Source organism: Rhincodon typus, chromosome 10, assembly GCF_021869965.1.
Source record: "Rhincodon typus isolate 14 chromosome 10, sRhiTyp1.1, whole genome shotgun sequence".
Classification (NCBI taxonomy): domain Eukaryota; kingdom Metazoa; phylum Chordata; class Chondrichthyes; order Orectolobiformes; family Rhincodontidae; genus Rhincodon; species Rhincodon typus.
The window spans coordinates 49,253,997-49,273,856 of record NC_063341.1 but is presented as its reverse complement, the minus strand read 5'-3'; the positions used below and the strand labels follow the sequence as shown (position 1 = coordinate 49,273,856).

Genomic DNA, 19,860 nt, shown 5'->3' with positions numbered 1-19,860 from the left:
ATAAATTTGTCGCTGTGGAGACCAAATCACTGAATGTGTTTAAGAAAGAAATAGTGTGCGGGAGAGTGGTGTAGAGCTTGAGAATCTGCCATGATCACGTTGAATGGTAGAGCAGACCTGATGGGCTGGGATGGTTACTCTCGCTCCTGTTTTCTATTTCCTAATAAAAATAAAATTTAAAAAACACTTCTTTAAAAAGAAAGGAAGGGGATTGCTTTTATTTTGTACAAAGTAAATAGACGTCAAGCATTCAAACCCTTTCAGAATTGCAAGTACCTGAAACCATCTTGTGTAAATAAGCACTACACAATTGGAATAGATTAGAGGAACAGGTCTGTCAATTGTGTAATGCTTTCCCTGGGGTTCAGCTCTTTGAACAGTCTTAGTGGACTTCTGAGCTCTCAGCCAAATTTTATGTAGGGGTGAGGGTGAGAAAGCCTTGCATTTTGAATTATAATTGGGACACAGTTCCACTGCACTTGGTGAGCCTTTTAAATAAGTTTCGTAACCTGCAGCCAGTTCCAGGATAGGTCACTGGGCTAATACCCGGAATAAAAGGATTCCATAAGAATAAGTTGAGCGGGTTTAGCCTTAACCTGTTCGGATGTAGTAGATCAAGAGGTGATAGTCTCGAAACATACAAGATTCTGAGGGGGCTTGACAGGATAGATGCTGAGAAGATACTCCCTCTTGCAAGGGAATCTAGAACCAGAGGATACAATTTGAAAATATAAGATTTCTGTTTAAGGTGGAGAAGAGAAGGAATTTCTTTGCTCAGAGGATCTTGAGTCGGTGGAATACTCTTCCCTGGATAGTAATGGAGACTGGGTCATTGAATATGTTAATGTCTGTGTTATAGATTTTTGATTGACAAGGGTGTCAAAAGTTGTAAGGGACAGTGGAGCTAAGGGCATAATTGGATTAGCTATCACTTTGTTGAAAGGCAAAAGAAAAGGTTTCAGTGGGCTGGGTGGTCTTTTCCTGCACTTATGTTTTTATCCCATCCTCATACTCAATCCATTGCCTAGTTGGAATGCATGGAGGCCAGATATCACCAGCTAGAACAGGCTGACGTCTGGTGTAATTAGTTTCTTCTTATTTGCCAGCCCTCTCCTATATTCTGCTGCACTGTTTCAATGATTCAGATGGAATTTGCATTTGACATCTTTTAAGCAAATCATCCAGACTGGATACTAGCCAGTATTATGTTTACGACAAAATAGATCAAAACAACATGATTTTTTTTTCCAAAGTGGTCTCTTCTGCTGTATTTACATACTTTCATTTGTGGTGATCAATATATTTCTGTGTTTTTAGACAATTGAATTTTTACAACAAGCTTTATTGAGAGTTGAAACAGAAAAGGTACAGCAAAAGCAAAAAATTCGATCATTAGAAGGTAAAGCTTTTAAAAACCTTTTACTTTTGATCTTAAGATTTTACTAAAAACACACTCTGAATTCTGTTTATCAATTTCCTCTCTAACATAGAGGACATTCGACGATTACAGAGTAAATCTGAAGAAAGATGTTTGGATTTCCAGTTGGAGAGGAAAATGGAAGAGTGGCGGCAGGAGATGTCAAATGAAATTTACAGCTTACGAGAGCAAGTACAACATGTGGATGGGAGATTTAGTCATGGAAAAATCACAGTTTCTAGTCTGATGCAAGAAGTGCAGCAAAGGTAGGAACTAATTAAAGTAATCTTCATTGCTTTTAGGCCTTGTGCTCCTGTAATAAAGTTTTTTTTGTTTAGATTTCATGCTTTTATTTATAGACATTGATAGAACAATGAAGCTGATATAATGGGCCAAAAAAGCCAAACTTTCTTTTTAACAGGATCTTCAGTTTTATTTCATTAACACTGATTGGACTGGAGAAATCTGGTTTTGATCTATATCTAAGGAAACTAATCATAGCTGCGTTTTTATTCTCATTGCAGGCCTGAAAATTTATATGAAAATTTGTGTTGTCACTTAGTCCACTTGAATTAGAATTATTTTGAAAAACTATTCTAAAATCAAGAAGCTTGTTGTAATTACTCACTGCTGTGGTAATGCACAAATAATCCACTCAAAACATTTCTTAATCAAATGTTTCATTCACAGCAAAAAACATCTATGTGAAGAACATGACTCACTTCGAAGGGAGATTGATAATTTGAAGCACAAAATATGTAAGTGCATGTTTTGATGACAGTAGACTAGGTTAGTTGTATTTTCAGTTTTATTTTTTTCCCTTAGACAGAAGTTGAAAGGATCTGTTTGCCATCAACATTTTAAGTATTTTAAAAAAATTTATATTTCTCTTTCCCTCCTCTTCAAACTTAATATACGACAAGGAATTCCTGTGAGAGACAAGACGTTTGATCTGCATTGCTAATCCATGAAACATCGGATAATTTAAAAATCTGCATTATTCCTTACTACATTCCCCACAATTATGTCAGTGGAACCTTTCTTGGCATATTGAGGGGAATGTGCAATGTTGCAAAGAGCTCAAGGAAGATCATATACCAAGGTCACAGTTACCAAGCATATTGATGATTTTGACCCCTATGGTCTCAGTCCAATGGGTTGAATGGATTTGAAAAGAAGTTATTGAAGAGTTTAACTCTGGAAGCGAGAGATGACAATATCTAGAACTACCTTGGCAAGAAGGGAAGTTGTCAGTTGTTTGACAAAGGGAGCATGGATCAAAAGTGGCTTTTTGAAGAGGAATTGTTGAAATTGGATGGAATGAGACTGGGCTGTATACAACAAAAGATACCATTAAAATTGTCAGTGACCATTAATGCTAGGGAAGATGTGAGGAAAGCATCAAGGAAGCAACAACTAGGTTTGAAAGAAGAGACAAATTCAGTGGGGCTAGAGCAGATAGTAGAGAAACTGCAAAGATTCAGTTGTTCTTGTAAGAATGAGTCAAGATTGGAAGGTGGCACCTAAAGGATATAAAGTCCATGAGCTTTTTGCACAACATTTGAGGTAAGAATGGGAAAGGCTGAGAGGGGTATGGGGAAGCATTTTTCAATAAGTGATTATAAAAGGAAGAATGAATTAATTTGCATCAATATAGCATCTTTCATAGAACATAGAACAGTACAGCACAGTACAGGCCCTTTGGCCCACGATGTTGTGCCGAACTTTTACCCTAATCCTAAGGTCTATCTAACCTCCACCCCTACCTTGACCTAATTATTTCATGACCTGATTATATCCCAAAGCACCTTATGGCTAAGAAAGTACTTCTTGAAGTGTCCTCGCTTATGTACTATCTTTCAGTATGCATATTAGAAGGATTTGACTGTTAAATGGACAGCATAGTAATACTTGACATCAGCCAGCCAGATTTAGCAGCAGTCAGCAACAAATGCAATAGTATAGGCTATAAATGGAAGAACGTTGAAAAGTGCCTGGTATGAGCAGACAGAATTACAAGGAAAGATGTAGCTGTTTGCATTAGAGAACTGCAAATTATGTTCCAAACATGACCACCTGGGTTTCCTTCAGGTGCTCTGGTTTCCTCCCACAATCCAAAGATGTGCAGGCTAGGTGGATTGGCCATGCTAAATTGCCCGTAGTGTTTGGGGATGTGTAGATTAGGTGGATTGAGGGATGGGTCTGGGTGGGATGCTATGAGGGCCAGTTTCCACATTGTAGGGATTCTAAGAACTATGATGCTATGATCATTAAGTTTAGATTGTTCAGACCACTTCCTCTATTTTGTAAGATTTTGCACAGTCTCATTTTACCAAGTTCAGTGACAATAACACAATTTATATGGTCTCATTAAGAAACTTGAGTCCTGGCTAATGATGTTAATCAATTATACTGCCGCATATATTATTTTACAGTCATCTGTAATTTGACATTTACAGACAAAATATTTCATCACGTACAGCCATTCTCTGGTATTCCAGACACACGCATTTGATATGACGTGATAGTAAGCTGTATTTTTAAAGAAAATTAGATTTTGTTTTTTCTTAAATGTCATATTGTTGAACACACTATTACATATTCTTGGTTCAGACTTTATTATCTAATAAATATTGTGAATTATAATGAATTTGCACTGTATTTATTAGGGAGACAAGAGGAGGAACTACTGAATCACATTTCTGATACAAGGGAACTTAAGCAATCACAGGAGAAAAGTAGTAAGGTAGATCACTGGATTTTAGGAATGTTTTGTGTGAAATGTCTTGATTTGCACTCTATTTTTGGTAATACTAGTACTAGCCCCTCTCCCAGTATTTCAAACATCCTTGTACTGTCCCTTTTCAGATTGCCTCATTCCCTCTGTTTTCAGAACCACTTCCTTGGCAGCCTAACTTTCCCCTCCCTTGTGTCCCTCCTCTCCCGAAAGCCCTTTTCACATTTCTTTGCAACTCTTCACTCTCTTTTCCCCCACCCACTCCTGGACACTGCATCCTTTGTCCCTCTCTTTGCAGCCCTTGCTAGAGCATTGGCAATTCTCCAGGATGTTAACTCTCCTGATTTCTACCATCAAGCTATTTCAAATTCAACATATCTATTTTTTAGTCCAAATTATTGAGTGACACCGATTAAGCTAATCCAACTTCTAGAAGTAATTGGTTCCATATTGCACTTGGAAAGTAAGTGGTTCAGAATGCTAGGTAGCACCCACCCTAAAAGAGGTGCTTAAAATCACAAAAGAACCACCACATTTTTTAGCACTGACTTTATAACTGCAATGAGTTTCATAATGTGTTGTTGGATTGGTTTTTATTAAAGATGAAAAATATAATGGGACAAACACCTTATTCTTATGTCAAGGTCAAAGTAAATAGGTTTGCAGCACTTCTGATGAAGGGACTTTAACTCTGTTTCCTACCCAGAGATACCCGCCAGACCTGCTGCGTTTCTCCAGAAATTTGTTCTTGCTGCAGAATGTATATAAATACAAATAAACAGAAAATACTGCCAATATCAGCAATTCAGGCAAATTTGCAAACAGAAAAACAGGGAAGTTAGCATTTTCAGGCAAATGGTCTCAAGCAAATTCACCCACCTGAAACCATAACCCTGCTTCGCTCTATATAGGTGGACCCTGACCACCTATTTCCAGTATTTTTTGTATTTAATCAGATTTTCAGCATTTTGCTTTAGGTAATAGAAAAAGAAAGTTTAAATTAATTGTTTTCATTCAGTATTTCTTAGAAAATGTAGAATTGTGCTGAATATTTATTACAATGGTCAAACAAACTGATGCGTGCTTGTCATTTTCTGCCAAACTTATGGAAACTAATTTTTGTTTCCATTGCTGAGGGAATGCCACACTGTTGCAGTTACTGTCATTTAGAAAAGGGTGAAGCCGAACTTAGCATATTTGCGTTCTTATGGTGTAACTCAGAGCAGGGAGTTCCTCTGGTGTTTTGGCCAGTACAACCTGCCTGATGCATTTCCTATTTTATAGCAGTTAATACTGTTCCTTTGGCTGTGAATAACCTTGGGGTGTCCTCAGGTTGTAAAAGATATCTTTTTTTTTTATTTCCTCTCTGATTAGATTCTGAGAGAATTGATGAGTAAGTATCAATTGCACCTTTTGGATTCTAACAAGTCAGTTCATGAACGAGCGTATGCAGAACAAGAGCTTACACACCTCAGGTGAGTAAATAGTATAAATTGACAAATATAAAGCGCTGAAGCTTTGGTAAATGTTGCACTGCTAAACTTTGTGCTGATGGCTAGCTCATCGCCGATAGATTTGATATAAGCGGCCAAGGCCTTTATACACATTTCTTCAAAAGTGTAAATTTTATTCTCCGTTTCTTCTATAGTCTCTGTGCAGTCTTCATCAGATTCTAGCCTCCATATGATAGGTCACTGGCTTAAAAATAAATCTCACATGCAACTTTAGAGGTAGAAACATTCCATAATCCTAATGGCTAAGTGACAGCAATATGTGTATTGTGAAATCAAGCAATTTATTTATATAGCACAATTATATTGGATTTCAGAAGAAAAACAATGCTTGCCTGTAGGTATTGGTAGTAAGGTTTCACTTATTGCGCAGTCCTTGTTACCGAGAACGTGGTGGAAGTTAGTTGCCTTTTTTAAATCATGTGCTGAAGCTGTTGCATAAGAAGTTTTAGGATTTTGATCCAGCATCAATGAAGGAATGATAAGAAAACATCCAAGTCAGCATAGTATGTGATTTGGAGGTGATAACATTCACACGTGCAGTCTTTTCTTGACCTTTCTAGATGATGGGAAGTGATGAAGAAGAAAGCTGTTTTGATTTGCTACAGAGTAGGCTGGAGCTAATGCAGCCCTTGAACCGTATGGCCTTCTAACATGTAGTCTTATTCAGAGATCTGAATGACCTCAAACATTACTGGAACACCAGTAAATTTATCGTAAACTTCAAGATTAGATTACAGTTTTCATTGCAGTCACTTCCATTTATAAAAATATCTGTAATTATTATAAGACAGTCACTGAAGAGTTAAATCTAAACAAGTAGAGTTCACTGCAGCTATAGTAATACTTATTGTTAATTCCAAGGTGAAATTTTTTTGTAGATCTACTGTTGCTGGCTTGAAGGAACAACTGAGAAACATCCATCTAGCTGACAACCGGACCAGTACACCATCAAAACCAGGTGTGTACATAAATACCGAGTTAACATTGCAACCACCCTCTCTCCCTTGATTGTAACTGTTCCAAAAAGTTCATATTAACCCTCGATTACTGTCTTCTTTCATTTTTAGTCCTGTCAATAACTCTGTGTCCTGGAATATAATTATCTCTTCAAATATCCTTTCTTCTCCAAATCCTTCAACATGTGGTCATATTAAAATCCTCATTGGAAAGATTTAAATATGGACCTCAAGGCCAATCACTATTCTATACTTGCCTCCATTACTAATATGACTTTAATTGTATCCACTTACACGAATTTCAGACCGTTGTAATAAAGCTCAGCGACGTAATACATGAAGAAATTCAAAACACCTAAAATAAATGAACTAAATTGTCACAAAACAATATTTTTGAACAAAACAAAAGCTTTGCAGTATACATGAAGGAAAAAAAAGTGAGCACTAAATAATTTGCCAAGACTTTCACCTAAGACTTGTAGAAACATAAATAATAAGAGCATGAGCCTTTTTGAGTCTGCTCCATCATTCAATATGATCATAGCTGATCATTTAACTCAGCACCCTGGTCCCACTTTCTTTACATCCGTTTGATCCATTTAGTCCTAAAAGCTATATCTAACTCCTTGAAAGCATGTAATGTTTTGCCGTCAACTGTAGCAGAGAATTCCACAGGCTCACCACGTATCTCAATCCTTAGGCTGTGATCTCTGGAATCCTTGGTCATCGGGGACAACCCTATGTTTCTTCTATCTGCTTATGTTAGAATTTTATGCATTTCTACAAGATCGCCTGTCAATCTTAAACTCATGAATATAGTCCTAACTGATCCAATCCCTCTTCATATGAGAGGAAATAGTCTGGTATATCTTTGTTTCACTCCTTTCGTAGCCAGAATAACCTTCCTCAAATAGACACCAAACTGCACGCAGTATTCCAGGTGTGGTCTCACCAAAGCCCTGTGCAATTGAAGCAATACATCCTTGTCCCTGTAAACCCTGGCTATGAAGGCCAACATATCATTTGTCTTCATCGTGCCTGTCGCACCTGCATGCTTGCTTTCAGCAATTGGTGTACAAGGACATTCTGCTTTTGTTATACCTCCTTTTTTCCCGATCTATCACCATTCAGATGGTCTGTCTTCCTGTTTTTGCTACATTGAACCCTCAATCTCATTCACTTCTTTTGAAACAAAAAATAGTATGCCATAGCTCTTTGGAATTCACTTTGATTTCTCCTCAGTTCCAATTATTCTCATATACAAAATTTCACAGGGATCCTTAGCTTTTGGTTAAGTGATCCTCCCATCTTTTCTTCAACACCTCACAGTTGTGAATTTCTAATCTGAAGTTGGGGTCTCAGTGCAGTTGTGTTCAAGGATTTAAAAAAAATCATGAACACCCATAGTTCCTAATGGCCTATGCACTCTGGCATTAAGCAGACACAGGTTGCTTCTTCCAAGTCTGCCCTTGCAGATTTGTCCGTCGCTGTAGCTCTCTCCCTCTTCCTCGTTCCCTTTGAGAAAACAAGGCTGAAAAAAAAATTAACAAAGTACCTACCTTGTACAGCCCATCTCCATAGCCATGTGACATACATGGGATGGTCCCAGATCAAAATGCTCGTCATCAATTACTTTTACTTTCAATGCAACCCTTTGATTGTGACCCACCTGAATAATGTATATGTAATAGAGTTAAATGACTCTTGCCTGACTTGTTTCTTCAGGTAGGAAACCCCTTCATACAAAGGTGATTTTATCATCTTTGATCTGGGAACTACACAAGTAATTCAAATCTCATTGAAATTACTGCAGACTTCCTGCTCATAGCAAAAGCTCAGATGGGTCATCCACTTCTGTTTTTGTTTGTTTCTGTCACTTCTAACATAGACAGTATTAAAGAAAGAGTAACCTTGGAACTGTAATTACTGCAACTTCAATTTTCTGAAAGTTACTTTACAAAACACTAATCATGAAACCAGATATTCATAACACTTTGTGGTGCACCCTTGTCCTTTTCAACCAATCTGCAGCCTTTGACACATGGGCCATGCTTGCTCCTCTTTTCTCTTGATTAAATGAAATTTTGAATGATTAGAGGAAATTAATTTCACTCTGGCTTTTGGATGGCTCCATTAGTGAAGCTTCAAGGATCTTCCAAAACAGACATCATTTGTACACTGAAACAAAACAATTGGGTTACTTTTTGTAAAGTCTGCAAAGTAAAGGAAATAATTTAAATCCAAGATGATTTTCCCTTAGAAACCCACTATTTCAGTTCTATACTTTCACTAAAGTAACTTGCAGCAAGACACGCTGGACCCTCCAGGCCTGGATCCTGAACGGAGTGTAATTATATAAGACTATGGAAAGTTAGTTAAATGCAAGCAGACAGAATTTGTTTTCTTGTTGATTTGCAGCATTTCTTTGCTTTGAGTAATAATCTGAAGTAGTTTAGATATTCTCAAGTACTCAAGTTGACTTTCATTTTATTAAGGTACATCATTACCTTGCTATTCTCTTCTTTTCAGATGAAAGAAAACAGTACCAAAAGAACCACCAATCTGTGACCCAGTCACTAAATGAAGATTCTGACTCCACTCTAAGTTGCACTCTGAGTTTGGGAGACACCAGCTCAGATGACGACTTTTCATCGTTGCAAGATCTTGATTTAGATCCTCTGTGTATAAAAGGTAAAATCTGGAAATCACTCTGTTGAAAACGTTGGCTGATCAATGCAGTTGCTGTAATGGCAGACCATTAAACTCAGCTTTTAGTTCCAGTCACATTGCCTTCAATGGGCATACAGTACCCATCACAAAGGTTGGGGCAAAAGTGGAGGAGTAATCAATTGGGGGTCTTTTAGACCATCAAAAAGTTTTGTTAGGGTAGTTCGAGGGAAAAGTATTTCTACTTGTGGACAGGATCAGAAATTCATTCTATGTAGTAACTAATAAAAACAATCAGGATTTCAAGAGAAACCTTACCTAGAAAGTACTTAGATATTTTTAAATAACCTGATCGGATGTGTGACTACTGTCTTCTAGAGCAGGTGGGATTCAAACCCAGACTCCTGGGTTTGATATAGGGATATCACTACAGAGCCAATAGAGCCCTCAGTGTGTTTAGATTTTTTTTTTCCTAAATCAACTTGTTCAGAGATGTCATTTCACACTATTGGAGCAAATGAGACTTGAAGTGGGGCCTCCTGGGTCAAAGGCAGGTACACTACCATTGCTGCACAAGAGCTGTCCACGATATTGTCTAGTCAACCTCTTCAGAGGGAGACAGCTGTTACACACCTCTGAAGCAGGTGGGACTTGAAACCAGGTCTCCAAGGCTACAGATAAGGACACTAACACTGCACCAAAACAGCCTCTTAAAATCAGGAATGCATTCTCCATTGACAAGCAATCCAAACAAATATTTGTCTGGTTCTGAGCCAGGCCCTTTGGTTGTGTAAAGTGAATGCAATAACCATTACACTACAGCAACAGGACCAGCTAGTGCTTAAGAGATATTTTCTAGTCAACCTGTTAAGAGATGTTATTATCCACCTCCATTGTGATATTACCACTGAGGGTGGTACTCAGAGGGTGTTTACATTTTATATTTTCCTCAACTTGTTCAGAGGTGTCTAGGGGTAGGGTCACTACCTCTATGCTTTTTCTGGATCAAGTAAGGCTTGAACCTGGGCCTCCTGACTGAGAGGCAGGGACATTATTACTACATCAACAGTCCCCACAGAGGGTGCTTAGAATTTTTAAAAAATCTACCTAGAAGTGTTCTCATTTGTGTTTGATCAACCTTCCCACCAGCAAAAGCAGACATTTTTGGTTTTTTAAAATTTAAAACTACTCTCCACTATCAGTAAAAACATCCATGTCACCAATTGAGTATTTACAAACAAAGCCCATAATGGGCAATGCAAACCAAAGTGAGGGGGAGTGGTTAGAAGGTTCTTGGACCTATTTTTCTAATCGACCTGTTCAGAGATGTTGTTATCACACCTCTGGAGCAGGTGGGACTTGAACCCAGATGTCCTGGGTTAATGATAGGGACACTACCATTGCACAAGAGCCCTTCAAGACAGTTTAAGGATCCACTGAGATGAGAACTTGGATTGCTAAATTACACCGTGGAACAGGAATGGGAAACTCATCATGTGGAACAGGTGAGACCAGTAAGTATAAGTGCACCTCAGTACAAACTAGATAATCAAATGAGAGAGAAAGGAGGAATACCCTGATGGGCTTAACAAAAAACAAACACCAGTATAGATTGTACAGCATGTTTGTGCTGTAAATTCAGTGCAGTGAACAGAATATTTTATGAGCCATAGCTCTGTCAGTTTGAGGGGGAGACAGGAGAAAACAAAGATACCAGCAAATACTGTGGAAATATCAAAAGTGAGAAACCCCTGCCCTATGCTTAAGAGATGAAGTAGAGCACTTTTTTTTTCCTTTTTGAAATGGAATAAGAAATTACATTTTCAGCTGAATGAACGAATCATTGCTTTTGGTAAAATAAAGAGATGCGAACGCTGGAGATCTGAAACAAAAACAAGTTGCTGACAAAATTCAGCAGGTCCTAGCTGCTGTAATGCTGATGAGAGTCACTGGACTCAGTGTTAACACAATTTCTTACCACAGATGCTGCTAGAAGCTCAGTTCTATCAACTTTTTGTGTGTCACTTTAAAGATTTATGTTCTCCAATTGCCATTTATATCTGCAGGGCTTGAATTTGTCCATCTTAGAATATATGCAAATTAAACTAATGTTTTCTTCTTCCAAAAAAAATCACAAAATAATATAAAGGAGGCTATTTAAGTCTATCAAGTCTGTGCCTGCAATTTCAAAAAATTTGATTGACTAGGAATATATTTTTGATATATCCAAATATTTGAATATCATACATTAATACCCCTCTTCCACAGTGCTCCTTTTAAAGTGTACCTCTCTGATCTTCCTTTGTGCAAATTTCCTTTGCTTTTCTGAAACTCCCATCCACAGAACACTGTGCATGGGTACCATAATCATGGCACTTATGTCCACATTCATCTTCCTATTTGGTTTTGTTCCAAACTTTTACCAGGGCAGCTGGGAGTAACTTTGAACAGTGTCTGATAACATTGTGCATTTATATACTGCCTTGAATGTAATGAAATACTCAAAACACACTTCAGAAGCATAATCTTGTGATGTAGTGGTAATATTCTTATCCCGGAGCGAGATGTCCTGCCTCAAGTTCCAGCTGCTCCAAAAGTGTGTAATAACATCTCTGAACAGGGGTTGATTAGAAAAATAGGTTAAATAAATTAATACAAACAAGCCAACAGTGACCTGCATGAGATTTTTGGGAAGATGACCAAAACAGGGAGCTGGAGGAAATGATAGTAGAGAAGCAGAAATTTAAGGACACAATTCTATAACTTAAGACTTGGACATCTTAAGGAGTGGCCACAAATCAAGTGATTAAAACTGTGGATGCTCCAGAGGCCAGAGTTAGTGGATGGGTGAGAGACTGGAGGTGATATACGGTGATGGGATTTGAAAATCAACATGTCAATTAAGTGGGAGCAAGTTAGCACTTATTGCTGGTGGTGAGCTGCCTTTTTGAACCACTGCAGTTTACATATTGTGGATTAACCCACACTGATTCGTTGAGGCTTTGTAACAATTCGTACAACTGAGTGGCTTGCTAGGCCATTTCAGACAACAGTTGAGTCAGTTAAACACATTTTGTGGATTTGGATTCACATATAGGCCTGACCAGGTAAGGCTGGCAGAGATCCTAACCGGAAGGAGATTAGTCACCAGATGGGTTTTCCCTCACAATCAGCAACTGTTTCATAGGCAGCATAGCAGTAGATTCTTAATTCCAGATTTCTTTTTTAAAAATTGAATTCAAATTCCACCAGCTACTCTGGCAGGATTCAAACCCAGGTCCCCAGAAAATTAGGTAGACAAACGGGAGTCTGGAAGAACACAGCAGGCCAGGCAGCATCTGGAGGAAAGGAGCAGTCGATGTTTTGTTTGAGGAACAGGGGATAGAAAGAATGCATAATGGTGGTAGGTACAACCTAGTTAGTCGTACCTATCACAACTATCCCACCACCACCCCACCCTGAGGAAGGGTAATATCGGAAACATTGACTGCTCCTTTCCTCTGGATGCTGCCTGGCCTGCTGTGTTCTTCCAGTCTCCTGTCTACCTTGGATTCCAGCATCTGCAGGTTTTGTCTCTACCCCAGAAAATTTAGCTTAATTCTGGATTAATAGTTTAGCAATAATACCACTAGACCCTTGCCTTCTTGAAATGTAGATAAAAATTTAGATAGGGTCTCAAACATTAGATCCTTGAGGAAAATTCAGGCTTGGCTAAGTGCAAATGAGAAAAAAGGAATCATTTATGGTGATGCACTGGTTACAATTAAATAGATTTCTCCTGGTTCCTGGGGCAGTCTTTCCTGGCTGAATAGTGATAGAGAGGTGTTGGGAGAAGGTGATGTGATCAACTGTCAGTTCTTCTTGACCAGACTGCAACCCAAGAGGGATAGGGTGACAAAGGCAATGAGACTAAGTTATTTGACAGGATTCATGGTACAAATTTAGGAGGCAAAAACATGTCCATTATTTTTAGCAAGGAAAGGATGTTGAGAAAGGGACAATAGTTGGCAAACATGAGGTTTACAGTGTTTGTGAGGGTTGATGACTACAGATTTGAAAGAAGAGTAAAAGGGTCAAAACCTAAGGAAAGAGAACAGTTAAATGTCAGCTAATATAAAGCTTTAATGTGAAGCTGGAACGTCTGCAGTTTAGTAAGTTTTGAAATGTTGACAGGGTTATCCAGCTAACAGTCAGAATTGTACACATTTCAACAAAGCACATGCAAGATATTGTGCAAAATTAAAACTTCACACAAACTTATTAGTGCTACATTTAAGGTCTGCTATGCCACAAAAGGAATTTGCCCATTGTTAAATTCAACTTTTCAAAGGTTATATGAAAATATAGAAAGGCCTGTGTACTGAAGCCTGCACTGGCCACCTCAGTTATTTAAAATTAAATTGGTATTTTAGTTCAGAATCTGCTTCCATTTCCAGCACTGCCACCACTTCCTAGCACAAGACGTTCAGGTATGGAATAGCAATTCCAAAAAGGTTATTCTGAGAAGCAGCTTAATTCAGTTGTGGAACTTTCCAACAAATATTGCTATTAGATTTTATCAAAATGTCTGAATGCATGGCAGATCTGGAGTATGAAGACAAATTTTCATACATGGATTTTATTTTCAGTAACGAGTCTTTTTCAAAGACAGAAGAATAAAAATTAAGTAGAATAAGAAAGCAGCAACATATTTTTAATATAGAAACATCAGCAGGCTTTACAGAGGAGGAAAGCAAAATTAAAAAACAAGATCGAGGGCAGAGCCACATGAGAGGATTGAGAGATGTCTGAAAGTTTGTCAAAATAGCTAGATTTTTAAAAGGTGAAGAAAATAGTACACAAAGTGACTTAGGAATAGAAGTTGGATTGAGTTAAGATGTTTGAAGACTCTGATGCAAATCTAAATCAAACATTCCAAATATTTCAGCAGTGAAATTGAATAATTGTACAAGATTTGAGGGATGATACCCAAGGCATGACCAAAAGTTTGTTTTAAGGAATGTTTTGAAGGAGGGAGAGAGTCAGGTGGCAGAGAAAGAATTCTAAAATGCATGGCTATGACATCTAAAGAAGTTGTGTAAAGAGTTTTGAAGGGTGGTCAGAGTTGGAAAGAGCTCATAAGATATGCATGATTAAAAAATCAGTCTGAGGGGAGGTTGTGGAAGGCAGAAAGAACAAGGTCATGAAAATGAGGAGCAGATTTGGAAACTGCTGTGTTGAAGGAGAAAAAGCCACTGAAGCATAGGTGAGGAAAGGGCAGGAAGAAGAATGGATGATCACTGTATGGATCCTGAGTCAATTGAGCCAATCAACTATCCTTGCTGAAAGATAAAACCAGACAGTGTTTTCACACATAATTTAAAAAAAAAAGTGGGGGGCAGAATAATTCAAGGAATAATGAGTGCAATCATCGGCTGCTTCCTATATTAAAGATCATGTGGTGCAGTATGTGGCCTAAATTCAGTGGGGAAAAATGATGCTTTGAATTCTGCAAGGAGCAAAATTCAAATCTTAGTGATCAGTACTTGTGGCTAACTACCTTTGAATATTCAATGACTTTAGTGAATGTCCCAGCATAAATTTCTAGTAATACCTAGAACGTCTAACTGACCCAGTCACAAAAGGTGACTATGAAAGCCAGTCAGAGTCTGGGAACTTTGTGACAAATAATTCACCTCCCGACTCCCCAAAGCCTATCCAACTGCTAATAGGCACGATGTCAGGAATGTGATGAAATGCACTTATTCTGCCCTTCACAAGATAAGTCCAGCAACACAATAAGCTTGCAACCATCCTCCCTTAGGGGAGGCAAGGGTCTCGTGACTGCCAATCCAGAGACCCAGGTTTGAATCCCACCATGGCAGATGGTATAATTTAAATTCAGTAAAAATCTGGAATTAAGAATGACTAGCCAATTGTTAAGAAAAACTCCATCTGGTTCACTAATGTTTTTCAGGGAAGGAAGTCTGCTATCCTTACCTGGTCTGGCCTACATATGACTCCAGACCCACAGCGTGGTTGACTCTTAAGTGCCTTCTGGGCAATTGCAATAAATGCTGGTCTAGCCAGCGACGCCCATATCCCAGGAATGAATTTTAAAAATCTAAGACGACAGTCTGTTGCATTAGCACCACATTAAACATTCACTCTTGCCACTAGAGGTGCAGTGTTATAGATAGCACACATTGCAGTAAATTTGCTCAGGCTTTTTTATACGGCATCTTCCAAACTTTGTAGTACCAAGAACAAGAAAAGGTGGAAGATGCATGAGAATATTGCCTGCAGTTTGCCCATCCAATACCATCCTGACTTGAAGTATATAATTTCTTCAAAATTGCTGGGTAAGAATCCTGGAACGCCTCAGCACTGTAGCTGTATCTACACCAGATGGACTACAATAGTTCAGTGGCTCAGCACAACCTTGTTCAGACTAATTAGGAATTAGCAGTAAATGTCAGCCTCACCAGCAATGCCTACAGAATGTTCTGGTGTGATTCATTATTAAAATCAACAAATGGAAAGAAAACAAATGAAGTGAAAAACTACTTGTCACTGAGGCCAATGAAATTGAATAGCAAGTGATTCATAGTTTCACACCTGTTTGCATTTCATATAACAAACAGGATTCTGATAACTTTGTGAACTAGGTGAAATTACAAAAAAAAAGTTGGATCCAGGGGATGGCAAAGAGAGGAATAAGTGCTGCTTTTTAAACATTTAAACATTTAATCTAAAAGGAGAGTAATAACTCAGAGCTAGAAAGTAATTAAGCGGGATGTTCCAACACTAGTTTGGAAAGTGTCCCTTCAAAAAAGCATTCTAGCATAAACAAGTGATGGTTAACTCAAATATTTTGTTCTAACATAGATGTTGGGTACAATTCTGCCTTGCACATCGAGGAATGTGAGAACGAACCAAGAACAAATTATTCTGATGAAGATCTTAGCGTGGATTTAGGAGGGCTATCTGACAACGCACCTGAACTAACTCTCAGTGATCTGTCTTGAGTATCGGAGTCTTCAAAAACAGGAGCCTTGCAGAGTGATATTTCTGCAATATTTCTCATAAAGACCCCTTTAACATTTTCAAAGATTTGCACCTTATTAATATTTAAATCAAGATTCTCCAGGTCAAAGGCAATAACTTCTATCTGTACTGTGACAGTGATATCCATACTTTAGGTATACTTGATTTAGATTTAAAAAAGCAATTTCAGTTTTTTTTAAAAAACAGATTGTTTATGGTGCCAGGCAAAAAACATTCAAAAATTGGTTAAACTTTTACAAGTGAACTAGCAAAGAAATATGGGGCTCTGACTTGACATCAGTTTGAATGAACGTGGAAGAATTGTTTAGCACCAGGGAACCACTCGGGTTTGTTCTGATTTTCTCTTAACTATTAAGAAATAGAATAATCACAGTAAATTATTTGTCGACTACCTGAGGTTTTGTCTTTCAATCTTAATATTTGCATTCTTCCGTTACTGTTGTGCACAAATCTGAAAGAATAGGTTTGGTTTCTGTGAATAAGTTGGTTGGAGAGAAATGAAAAATGTTTTCGTCATACTAGCTGATTTTGTGGCATTACACAATTTTTAAAAAAAATTGGTGCACTTTTTAAGCGAGTATCCATGTGAGCAGGTGTGGTCACTGAGAATGCTAGCTGAGGCCAACCAAAACAGGGATTAAGTATGGTATTGAACAAATGGCCAGCCAATGAATGAGGGAGGGGAAAGAGGAGTGAAACTTTGGAGGGAGGTACTGGTTTCATTTCAGATTGCCACATCCAGCAGCAAGTTTTCCCTTGGCCTAATCTATTAAATTAGAAAGCTCCTATACTCAGATTGAAGTTTTTAGGTTTTCAAAATGCCTTAATTTTGGGGTTGTCACAATCTCAACATCAGGGTCATTAATTTTAAAATTCCTCTTCCACCTTTTGGCAGATAGCTGGTATTAAATAGTAATCCAGTTCTCTGGACATGATTTAGTCAGTTTAGCATTAAGTACTGAACAGCTGTTACAACAATAAAAAAAAAACCAATAGTGTAGCTGCCAATATGGATTTCCAAAAAATTGTTTGACCAACTTCAAATTTTTATCTATAAAGATTTAAGAGTACACAAGGGTAATGCTTTATCTAAGTGTGCCATATCTAGGATTTTTAAAAAAGACCTTCACTAGGCCCATATAAGACTAGTTAATATATCTGAGCACAGGGTGTCAGTGGACAATTAGCAGAATTCATTGCTTACTTCTTTCAGCCAGATGGCCAGGTAGGAATAAATAGTGCATAAAAGACTGAAATAAGTGATAAAACTAATATTTTAAAATGGCAAATATTTGAATCTTGCTGACCTGACAAAACATTAGAAACACAAACATCCAATTTTATGAAGGACAAGACCGAGCTGTGAAAAATGAATCACTGGTGTAACAGTGTCTGTTCACATACCTGCACTAATAGCTTGATTTTATGAGATAGTGTGAACTGCCGATGCTGGAGAATCTGAGATAACAAGGTGTAGAGCTGAATAAACACAGCAGGCCAAGCAGCATCAGAGGAGCAAGAAAGCTGACGTTTCGGGTCTGGACCATTCTTCAGAAAAAAGGGTACTTTTTCTGAAGAAGGGTCCAGACCCGAAACGTCAGCTTTACTGCTCGGCCTGCTGTGTTCACCAGCACTACACCTTGTTATCTTAGCTTGATTTTGTGTTGTATTGTAATAAGGCATCAAGGCCCTTCACAATTGGCATTGTCAGCCAATAATTAATACCAAGCTAAAGTAAGAGGCGTTAATACAGATCATTGGATTTGTGAAGTTTCATATACTGATGGCCAACTTCAACTTAGCTTGTTTCAAATGGCACTAACTGCTGGCCTTGCTATAAATGAAAGAAATTTATAAAAGATAAATTTCTCAATGCACAAGGTCTGCAGTTCTGTTGGTCATCTCTCCTGGCTGAAGTATTATAACCAACTTACCTGTGACCTCTTATCTTACCAAAGGATGGAGGAATAGAGGGTCATAGAAGGTTATCTTCATTTAAATAATCCAGCCAGGCATTTATGCTAGGAGTGTGGTCAGTGGCCAGATGGTGTTCAGTCAAGGGACGTGGCAGAGACCTTGCTCCTACAGTAAGTTGATGGTCATGTATCCCTCACTCCTATTTATACACTGGTCAGATTTTTAAACTTCAGTTGAAGGTTGAGGTTTAGACTCCCAGTTCCAAAGGCCTGCTCTTGCTCAGTACAGTTACTTTCCTTCCGTATGACATTGTTCATGAGTCCATTGCCCTCGCAACTCTTCAATGCTGTTGATAACCAATAAAGTAGAATTTGGTCATTTTTAAGTGTACACTTAGTAATGAGCAATAACTAGGCAGTAAGTAAAGAACCTGATTCATTAAGAGATGGCAAGCTTTTTGGTTCCTTCTTTGTCCAATTACTGGTGTTTGTCCCCTCAGAGGCTGTTTATATAACCCTGCCAGACTAAGATTATGACAGTGTCCCTCAATCTATGATACACCAACCCCTTTTGCCTGATTCATCCAGTGAATTTACTGCAACAATTTCCTCACTACTTTCTGCAATCTCAACTACCACCAAGATATAGCAGAGAACAATCACTGGTAAAATATGGCAGGAATAAGACAATGAACATTTAAATTTTAGTAATTTTCACTAATTGTGTACAGCAACATCAGTGTCATTACAAACATTATCTCAAGGTAATTAAAATAATTATTGCTCAAAACATTTCCAGTTTTTCACTCGCCTTTCAGTTGAGCAAAATAGGTACTTAACCTTTTAGTGGTTATACCTCACTCAAAGCTTACTACTGCAAGTGGGTCTTCAGTGGAAAGTCGTTGTATTATTCCAGGCATTTTAAATAATAATCTTACTTGTACAAAATCAAAGTCTTCCACAAAACTAAGAATTTCAAGCCTAACAAAATAGTTGGGAAAGCAGGGGTAAAATTTTGATAGTAGTAAATCATTATAGGTTAAAGTATATTTAAACAGGCTCACACCACCTTTCTCAAGGGTAATCAGGAATGTGCAATAAAAGCTGACCTAGCCAATGCCCACATACTATGAGCAAATAAGTAAACCAACTTGAGCATAGTGCCACTGTTCACAGTAAACATTTTGGAAAATACAAGAGATTGAATCTTTATCATGTTTTAATGGATGTTTGTAGCCAATCAACTATTCTTAAGCATTTCAAAGACAAATAATTTATACATTATTTTAAATGTATTTGTGTAAACTGAGTTATCTGGAGGAAGTAACAATTTACAACTGTTCAAAATAAAAGTATTTCATTTTTTGTATATTTCTTAATCTTCATGACAGATTTGAAAATCCACAGCTAGCTTTTTTTTTTTAAAAAAGAACGAACTTGTTCGATCAATTTATGATACCTCCATGACAGGCAAGACTTCAGTCTGGATCTTCTGGCCCAGATATCAGAACACTATCACTGCACTGTAAGAGCCTCCTCAGCTAGTTCTTCATATGATAACTGGTAGTTGTCCTTTATTGGAAGTGGATAATAACAGTTGAGACAT

The 19,860-nt window shown here is 37.9% G+C and overlaps 1 protein-coding gene across 5 annotated transcripts in view; it reads left to right on the top strand.

Moving 5' to 3' along the window:
- Positions 1-16,718, top strand: part of LOC109917025 (structural maintenance of chromosomes protein 4-like) — a 43,365-nt gene extending 26,647 nt beyond the window's left edge. For all 5 annotated transcript variants that reach the window (XM_048601753.1, XM_048601750.1, XM_048601751.1 and 2 more), the window contains 8 exons: positions 1,318-1,399; positions 1,491-1,683; positions 2,108-2,175; positions 4,087-4,163; positions 5,529-5,629; positions 6,547-6,626; positions 9,154-9,315; positions 16,159-16,718. In XM_048601753.1, the coding sequence (XP_048457710.1) occupies positions 1,318-1,399; positions 1,491-1,683; positions 2,108-2,175; positions 4,087-4,163; positions 5,529-5,629; positions 6,547-6,626; positions 9,154-9,315; positions 16,159-16,298 (903 nt within the window). In that variant the 3' untranslated portion in view covers positions 16,299-16,718. The remainder of the gene's footprint in view (positions 1-1,317; positions 1,400-1,490; positions 1,684-2,107; positions 2,176-4,086; positions 4,164-5,528; positions 5,630-6,546; positions 6,627-9,153; positions 9,316-16,158) is intronic.
- The last annotated feature ends 3,142 nt before the right edge of the window (positions 16,719-19,860 follow it).